This window comes from Triticum dicoccoides, chromosome 3B (assembly GCF_002162155.2).
Source record: "Triticum dicoccoides isolate Atlit2015 ecotype Zavitan chromosome 3B, WEW_v2.0, whole genome shotgun sequence".
NCBI classification, from domain to species: Eukaryota; Viridiplantae; Streptophyta; class Magnoliopsida; order Poales; family Poaceae; genus Triticum; species Triticum dicoccoides.
In genome coordinates, this window is record NC_041385.1 from 333,404,510 (window position 1) to 333,414,226 (window position 9,717).

Consider the following 9,717-nt stretch of genomic DNA (forward strand, 5'->3'; position numbering starts at 1 on the left):
TTGCGGGGCTCTAGCATGCAACATTGACGATTCTTTTCATATGGACACCTTATTAAACATTACAAATTCTATTTCTGAATGAATATAAAGACGCTATTTTCACTTGACTAATCTAAATCAACATCATATTTCTGAATGGGTAGCAATTTGACTGTTTTCGAATAAAGGTAGTCGAGGAAAATATGGCTTAGTAATGTTCTTTGTGGTGATGTTACCAGCTTCATAACCTGTTACGCTCAGTATTTACATGGTCTTTTCTTCCATGTCAAACAGCGCTATAAGTTCAAGTCAATTCGTGTGGACTTCCCAGAACAAATTATTATCAACGAGAAAGCTCCAGCTGCTCATCAGGTTGCCCGGGCTTCAATCCGTGCTCAGCATAAACCATAGTTGTTGGCAAAACACTCCAATTATTACCTTATTTGCTGTACTGGACTTTTAGGCGTACAAGAGAAAGTGTACACAAAAAGGTTATTAATTGATGTCCATCCACTCATTATGCATATAATTCCATGTAAATATTTTTTGTAGAGTACACCGTTGGCATAATAATTTTTATAGAAGTCAGCAAACAAATTTACAGGGCGCTCAAAGGCTCAAAGGAACAACGCAACTAGCGGGATCACCTCCACCTATCATACTCCCTATGAATGATTATGGCGTGTCAAAATTTTGCTTTGGTCAATGTTTAACCAACCAAATGTGAGTTATGTGTAACAAAAGTTATACCGTTAAGTTCATATTGAAAAAATGTTTTTGCTAATATAGTTTTAATAAGTCACATAATTAGCAAAATAAAAGTGCATGGCCTTGTGATAGGAGACACATGGCTTGCACTAGAAAGCTAGCAAAATAAAAGTCTTGCAGCAAGGGCAATTCATACACGGATCACCAAATTGTCCCTAAATGTCCGGACCAGATAGTCCGAACAATTTTGTCATCCAACGGAGGTCAAGATTATTCGGACCTTTGAAATCACATAAATCGGAACAAAACTAAAGGACGGTTTGGGGAAGTGCAGACGTCCGTCACGAATGCTTTCGACAACACAGATGCACCCAAAAAAACCTCTCGTGCCAATGAGAAGCCAATTCTGAGAGCAACTCCAATGGGGAGACCCAAACGGACACAGATTTTGTCCGCATTTTGTCCGCTTGGATCACCCGTTCGCCTAACGGACATGAGCCGGACATGGGCTGCCCGTGGATGAACCCAACGCAAAGACCAAAAAGTGGACACCCAACGCAAAGACCAAAAAGTGGACACGCAATGTGGAGACGCAGCTTTCCTCCCGCGCCCGCCTCAAGCTCGCCGCCGCGCCTGGCCCCGAGCTCGCCGCGCCGCTCCCTCCCTGAGCTCGCCGCGGTCGCCTCGAGCTTGCCGTGGCCGGCCGTTCCTCACCGCGCCTGGCCAAGAGCTCGCTGCGCCCGACCCTCCCTTGCCGTGCCTGGCCAAGAGCTCGCCGCGCCTGGCCAAGGGCTCGCCGTGCCCGACCCTCCCTTGTCGCGCCCGGCCAAGAACTCGCAGCGGCCGGCCCTCCCTTGCCGCGCCCGGCCAAGAACTCGCAGCGGCCGGCCCTCCCTTGCCGCGCCCGACCAAGAACTCGCGGCGCCCGACCCTCCCTCGCCACGCTCGGCCAAGAGCTGGCCGCGGCCCGGTCCTTCCTCCCCGAGCTCGCCGCGCCCGGCCAACGAACTGCTGTTGTTGTGGCCGCAGGCGATGCGGGAGGTCGCCTTCGACGAGGCGGGAGGCGGCGGCTAGCGCCGGTGGCCTCGCCAGTGCGCGCGGCCGGCGAGGCACGAAGACCGGTGAGGGGCGGCGGATCCGCGTGGGACGGGATGGATTTGGCCGGTCGGCGCCGGATCCGGCCAACAGCGGGCGGGATTGGTGTGGCGACGCGGGAGCTGGGGACGAGCGGACGGCCGCGCTGTGCTCCGGTCGGAGGCAGGTCGCTGATGCGTGGGACCGGGTCGGACACGCGAGGACACGAGCGAGCGACGAGAGCGTCCGCTTTTGTCCGTCGCCGACCCATTTCTTCCCATATTTGCATTCAGTTTGGGTCCGGGACGGACAGTAAGCGGACAGCGGGCGGACTCCTTGTCCGTTTGGGTCGCCCCGTTGGGACGTCTTTTTTGTCCGGATGACCTAAACGGACAAAATGGGTCTCCCCATTGGAGTTGCTCTGAGTGCCCACATTCAAGCCGCCTCTTGTGTCTTGTCCGCTTGTTCTCCGTACCGCATTCAAGTTGGTTAATCTGTAGTCCACCTGCTCGACATTCAACCTCACGAGGCGAACGGAAGCCAACTCAGTGCGCCGCATTCAAGCCGCCGCTCCGTCTGCCGGGACGCCTGCTATTTAAAGCGCCTGTTATTTAAAGCCGGTCGACGAGGCCACAAAACCTTCTTACCCCTCTAATGGTGTTCTAAATTGGGGGTTACTCATCACGTCATCTCTCGGTGAAACCGTGGACCCCATATCGGTTCACCGGTGGGCCACATTGAGGTGTCCCATGCTGTATAAAAGGAAGGCTCCTGAAAACTTGATGTATAGTCGTCTACAACACGTTCTTTATGTACGTAGCTGACTAGGTTGTAACCCTAGACCCCCTCGGTACCTATATAAACTGAGGGGTAGGGCTTGTAGACGACAAACAACAATCTCGTGGTAGACCACATGTACTTTGTACTCCCTCCCAAATCAATACAACATAAGCAAGACGTAGGATTTTATCTTTAAGGAGAGCTCGAACCTGGGTAAAAACTCGTTCTTTGCTACCATCATGTAAGACTACTAGCTCGGGACCCTCTACCCGACATCTGTCGGATACGATCCCGACATTGGTGGCCCATGCAGGTCCCGCTACGTAGTCGTAGCGATTCGACGGGAATCAAGATCGGCGAGCAGATCGACACCAACATGACCTTCATGTCGGGCCAGATCTTTGTCTTCGGCAGCATCGCCCATTTTGCTGACTTAACCAACCACCTAGGCCATGTTGTTAGGGCATACTTCTCCCTAAGTAGTTTTGGTAATTGATGACAATGCTTTTGCGGACTAATCGTGTGCACTGAGCATTTCAGATATCTTATGTCTAGGTATAGGACGATTTGGTGCCCCTCGGAGTCTATCGAAGACGGTTGCTTTCTATGTTTCTGTTTGGTGGATTTCAGTCGTAGGAAAGCCGTACTATTAAGAGGGGGTCCGCTTCGGAAAGTTTAGGGTGGAACCACACATACACATATGTTCTTTTGCACCACCTTTCCTTTGCTTCATTGGAGCTCCAGTCCGTTTTCCATGTCTGGTCATATTGAAGGCAACAAGGTGCATGTTTTCAGTGGCTAGCTGTAGTACCGCTCAAGGGAGCGGTAGTACCGCTCCAAAGAGCGGTAGTACCACTGTCGCCAGCACCTGCTGCGAGCACCTACGGTTGTAGATGCAGATGTAGTTTTTTACTACCGCTCGTGCCAGATTTCTGCACAGTCTGTGCTTCAGTGGAGGTTGACATGGAAGTAATTTTTTACTTCCGTGTACCTCCTGTTGCCATTGGAAACTACCCTATGGTAGTACCATAAGGGCCTGCGGTAGTACTGCTCCGGCGGTTCTACCGCATGTTGCCTCGTGCAGTAGTCCATCCTCCGGTCATTACCGTGCATGCGGTAGTACCGCAACCTCTTGCGGTGGTACCGCAACGTAGTGCGGTAGTACCGCAGTGCACGGGCTGAAGGGGGGGGGGGGTAACGGGTGGATTCTTCCCCCCACTATATAAAGGGGTCTTCTTCCCCAAGTTGACCACCTCTCTTCCCCCAAGCTCCATTGTTGCTCCAAAGCTTATTTTCGCCCGATCTCTCTCCCTAGCCAATCAAACTTGTTTATTTCTAGGGATTGGTTGAGAAGGCTCGGATCTACACTTTCACCAATAGAAATTTGATTCCTCCCACTAATCCCTTGCGGATCTTGTTACTCTTGGGTGTTTGAGCACCCTAGACGGTTGAGGTCACCTCGGAGCCAAATTCCATTGTGGTGAAGCTGGTTTTGTTGGGAGCCTCGAATCAAGTTGTGGAGATAGCCCCAACCTTGTTTGTAAAGGTTCGGTCACCGCCTTCAAGGGCACCACTAGTGGAATCATGGCATCTCGCATTGTGTGAGGGCGTGAGGAGAATACGGTGGCCCTAGTGGCTTGTTGGGGAGCATTGTGCCTCCACACTGCTCCAACGGAGACGTACTTCTCCCAAAGGGAAGGAATTTCGATAACATATCCTCGTCTCCACCGGCTCCACTTGTGGTCATCTCATCCCTTTACTTTGTGCAAGCTTTTATTGTATTGTATCCTTTGCTTGCACTTCTTCTTGTTGTTTGCATCATATAGGTTATTCACCTAGTTGCACATCTATACAACCTATTTGTTGCTAAACCTAATTTGTTAAGAAAAGCTAAAAAATTGGTAGTTGCCTATTCACCCCCTCTAGTCAACCATATCGCCCCTTTCACATGTCGAGACCTTCGCTCCAGAACAACTCACCAGACTCGGTAACCTGGAGTACACCACGGATTCTTGCGGAGAACTACTCTTCTCAAGTTGGGTGTTAGACCAGGCTGAGGAGCAACAAGACGCCCTCGTTCCGATGCAAATGTGAAATCAGACCCAGAATAGGTGCGAGAATCGCTCGTTGGATCTGCCCATAAGTTAGGATCTGATGACACACCCTGAGCCAGACAATGGATTTGGTCCTATACAAAGAACCCTGATACATCTCAAATTTATCTACTTTTTCAAACACATCTGCTCCTGTTTTGAACTCTAATTTGCATGATTTGAATGAAACTAATCCGGACTGATGTTGTTTTCAACAAAACTACCTTGATGTTGTTTTTTATGGAAAGAAATTTTTCTCGGAATTAGAAGAAACTTGGCTGAGAATTTTTATTGAATATATAAGAGGTACTGATGTAAATATCCACTAGAGGGGGGCCACCAGCTGCTCACAGGGCAGTAGGGCGCGCCTACCCCCTAGGTGCGCCCTGGTGTCTTGTGTGGTCTACCGACCTCTGTCGGACCTAATTCCACTTCCATAAGTACCGTCCTCACAAGAAAAAAATAAGAGAAGAAATCTCATCGCGTTTTACGATACGGAGCCATTGCCACCTCTTGTTCTTCCTTAGGAGGCCTGATCTGGAGTCTGTTCGAGGCTCCGGAGGGGGTAATTCATCGTCATCGTCGTCATCATCAACCCTTCTTCATCAACAATTCGATGATGCTCATTATCGAAAGTGAGTATTTCGTTTGTAGGCTTGCCAGATGGTGATGAAGATGGATGAGATTTATCATGTAATTGAGTCAATTTGTTAGGGCTTGATCTCTAATATCCACTATATTCTGAGATTGATATTGCTATGACTTTGCTATGCTTAATATACTGCTACCGCTATTGCTGCTGCTGCTGACACTGCCACCCCTGCCACCACGGCCACCACCACCACCCGCTACAGGAGGCAGGGGGATCGTGGCGGTCATCCACGCCATGGCCGTGCCCTGGTTGATGTGCTGGCCATCCTACGCCCCCTAGGAGGATAAGAGCATCACCTCACACCCCTCGAAACCCTAATCCCCTTTCTCCCTCCCCCCCCCTCTCTCTCTCTCTCTCTCTCTCTCCACCGTACGCTGCCATCGCCGCATCCCATGGCCATCGAGCTTCCCATGCCATCGGAGGATGTCCAGGAGAGCCGTAGTTGACTACTTCATCGTCTACGAGGATCAAGTCGAGTGCTGCAACACTACACCGACGTGATTGAGCTCGTCTTCCACCTCACATCTGAAGATCGCCGATGTCGCTTAGTCGTCTCTGGTGCCTCCCTAAGCTCGTCGAGCCTTCCATGTTCTCTAACGTGAGATCCCCTCTAATTTCCCCTCTCCCCCTTGAAGGGCGAATAAGCCACGGTTGACGAGCCGGGCGTGTCGAGTGCGGGTATGGGCGCGCACTGGGCTCGCTGGGCGCGTCGGGTCCGGGCAGTAGGGCGTGCGTGTGTGCGTGCGTTGGGTGCACGGGCGTGTCCGTGCAGCAGGATAGCGTGTAGGGGCCGTTGGCGAGCCACTCGGGGCGATCGGGGTGCGTTGGGCTAATGCTCACCGCGAGACGCGGGCGTGCGCTGGTATGTAGCGTGCGCGGTCAGAGCATGCAGAGCGCGGAGATGATCGCGGGCGAGTGGAGGCGTGGGTGCGTGCCCAGGGCGCCGGCTCGGGGCTATAAAGCCGCCTGGTGACGTTGTAATGGACTCACACAGTCGAGTTCGTGCTCGAGGGAGTAAAGGGGGGCGTTCGTGCGCCGGAAAACACCTGTGTCCACTGTGTTCTCTGAATTTCTCTGAACTTCTTCTTCTTCTCTCTGGTGAGCTCGAGCGACGGCGACAGAGAGGGCGCGGAGGAGTGCGGCGAGGGACTGGCGGTTCCAACATTTGGCATCAGAGCCACGTGGAGGAGGAGTTCGCCGGCGATGTCGATCGTTCCGTACGGTGGCGGCGCGGGCACTTCGGTGTCGCATCCGGCGCCGGTGCTGACGGGGGAGAACCACACCACCTGGGCCATCAAGGTGGAGGCCGACCTGGACGCAGCCGGGCTGTGGGAGGCGGTGGTGCCGCCGGAGGACGCGGCGTCGGCGGTGATCGCAAAGAAGGATAAGCCGGCGAGGGCTTACCTGCTCCGGGCGCTCGCCGACGATCTCCTGCTGCAGGTGGCTGCGAAGAAGACGGCGGCAGAGATATGGGCCAGTCTCAAGGCACGTTTCGTCGGCGCGGACCGTGTGCGCGCGGCGCGGCTCGGTATGCTTCGGGGGGAGTGGGAGCTCCTGCGCATGGCGAGCGACGAGTCGCTGGACGCGTTCGCGGGGAAGATCGGCGGGATGGCGGCGCGTTTTGCAGGGCTCGGAGCGACGCTGGAGGACGCAGCTATGGTGAAGAAGCTGCTGGACTGCGTGCCCGATCGCCTGTACGCGGCGGTCGCTGGCATGGAGCAGTTCTGCAACCTGGAGGAGCTGCTGTTCAACGACGCTCTGGGGCGCCTGAAGGCGTTCGACGAGCGGCTCCGGCGACGCGGGCAGGCAGGCGGCGAGCGGGCGGACGGCGAGCAGCTCATGTACACCGGGGAGCAGTGGCGTGCGTGCGAGCGGCGTCGGAGCGGTGCATGCGGAGTGGACGATGACGACGGCGCGGGGATCACGGCATCAGGCGGCGGGGACAATCGCCGCGGCAAGTGCTACAAGTGTGGCGTCAGAGGGCACTTCAAGCGGGAGTGCCCCCTGCCGCGGAAGGAGCCGGCCGTGCGGCGTGCACTGCTGGTCGACGGCGATGTTGAAGACGCTGGGCTGCTCTGAGCCGCTGCTTAGGGCGTGAATGAAGGGCGAATAAGCCACGGCTGACGAGCCGGGCGTGTCGAGTGCGGGTATGGGCGCGCACTGGGCTCGCTGGGCGCGTCGGGTCCGGGCATAGGGCGTGAGTGTGTGCGTGCATTGGGTGCACGGGCGTGTCCGTGCACCAGGGTAGCGTGTAGGGCCGTTGGCGAGCCACGCGGGGCGATCGGGGTGCGTTGGGCTGATGCTCACCGCGAGACGCAGGCGTGCGCTGGTATGTAGCGTGCGCGGTCAGAGCATGCAGAGCGCGGAGATGATCGCGTGCGAGTGGAGGCGTGGGTGCGTGCCCAGGGCGCCGGCTCGGGGCTATAAAGCCGCCTGGTGACGTTGTAATGGACTGACACAGTCGAGTTCGTGCTCGAGGGAGTAAGGGGGGCGTTCGTGCGCCGGAAAACACCTGTGTCCACCGTGTTCTCTGAACTTCTTCTTCTTCTCTCTGGTGAGCTCGAGCGACGACGACAGAGAGGGCGCGGAGGAGTGCGGCGAGGGACTGGCGGTTCCAACACCCCTTAGCTCTGGTTCCTCACTAGCGTGTGCCCCCCGTAGCTGCCGCTCCGCCGCCGACATGGCCGCCGTACGCGAGCCATGCATGCTCTCGAGCACCCGTGCGAGCGCGCTCCTAGACGTGTGCAACATCGAGCCTGGACCCCAGCGAACGCCCTAGCTTGCTCTCGCGACGTTTCCAAGGAAGGACGAGCTCGGGTCACTTCTCAGCTCGTCGCCACCGTCGCTACACGCCACCTCTCGCAGCTCCGCGAGCACCATCAGATGCGCCACATCACCAGTTCCCCGCCAAGCCCAGGCGTCATCGAATGTCCACCGGAATTGGCTGGCCGATGAACCTCCACCACGTCCTGTTACGCCGACGACTAACTACTGTTTAAAATAACGTGGCCCAATTAGTTTAGGTACTAATTAACCATTAGGTTAACCCCTGGGTCATTGACTTGTGGGCCACCCCTCTAATTAACCCCATATGATTATTCTGTTAACTATGAGTCATTGACACCTGGCCCCACACGCCAGTTGACCAGTCAACGTTGACCCAATCAACTACTGACTGACTGCTGACTCAGACCATAGACCCCACCGTCAGCCACATAGTCACATTGTTGTGTACACTTCTGCGTGCACTTAGCAATTTCTCCTTTTAATATTTTGAATTAAATAAATACATAAATTCTAGAAATTCAATTAAACTTTTAAAAATCATATGAAATAATTTATAAGTCAGATGAAAAAGTTTTATATATGAAAGTGATCAGAAAAATATGAAGAATCTGAATATGCCATCCATATACCTATCACCCTCGTCTAACATAATGAACCTTGAACATTTGACATGGATTAACGATAAATACGTGGAGCTGGGAAAATATTATCAGATATTTCCTGTCTTCTTTTAAATGCTTAGTGATGCATTAGGTGAAAGTGCGTTATATCGACTAGAGGGGGGGGGGGTGAATAGGAAATTTTTACAAATTCGTCACTAAGAATTACTACTTGAGGGATTTGCTAAGTGGAGAAATACAAGCGGCGGATAAAGTACTCAAGTGCATGCATAACATGGCTGTAGCATAGTCATCATGATGAAATGAAACATACACAGAGCACAAGTGGCGTGTAAACATGATAAGCAGGTAGAAGACAAGGTGACTGAAGAATTTGGGTTGAGGAAATTGAGAAAGTCTTTAGTCAAAGTCTTCAAATAGTAACGATCAATTTCATCAACAAGTAAATGAGGAATGAAAGGGTTGAGGAAACAGAACTAGTTGCTCGGTGAAGACAGTGATTTGTCAGACCAGTTCCAACTCCTGTGACAGTTGTACGTCTGGTTGGAGCGGCTTGGTATTTAAACCAAAGGACACACAGTCCCAGGACATACATTCCTTACCGTATTCTCCTTGACCTATGGTCACAGAGACCTCGCCCAATCACTCGTGGTAATAGACTTCCAAACCTTCACAAACTCGGTCACCCGGCGATCCACAATTCCTCTTGGATGCTCTAGACCATGATGCATAACCGTTTGGAAGATGCACAATCTTCAAAGGTAATAAGCGTCGGTTCCACACAAGAACAATCTCTTCAGTGATGCTCAATCACTTTGGGTTTTAGGTGTTGGGTTTTTGGGTTTTTCCTCACTGATAATTTTCTCTCAAAGTCCTCGGAGGATGGGTTGCTCTAAATGACACTTGTCAATCTCTCATATAGCAATTGTGTATATGCGGGAACAAATATGTTGCACTAGTGATGATAAGATGATATGGTATATATGCAATGGAAGCGATGATCAGTAATGTGCACAAGTAACGT

The 9,717-nt window shown here is 52.9% G+C and overlaps 1 protein-coding gene across 5 annotated transcripts in view; it reads left to right on the plus strand.

Annotated features, from left to right (window-relative positions):
* The window catches only part of LOC119276007 (tetratricopeptide repeat protein 5-like), a 57,281-nt gene extending 56,673 nt beyond the window's left edge, over window positions 1–608 (plus strand). For 4 of the 5 annotated variants that reach the window (XM_037556953.1, XM_037556954.1, XM_037556957.1 and 1 more), the window contains one exon: window positions 274–608. In XM_037556953.1, the coding sequence (XP_037412850.1) occupies window positions 274–390 (117 nt within the window). In that variant the 3' untranslated portion in view covers window positions 391–608. The remainder of the gene's footprint in view (window positions 1–273) is intronic. The other variant, XM_037556955.1, reaches the window with a different exon arrangement.
* The last annotated feature ends 9,109 nt before the right edge of the window (window positions 609–9,717 follow it).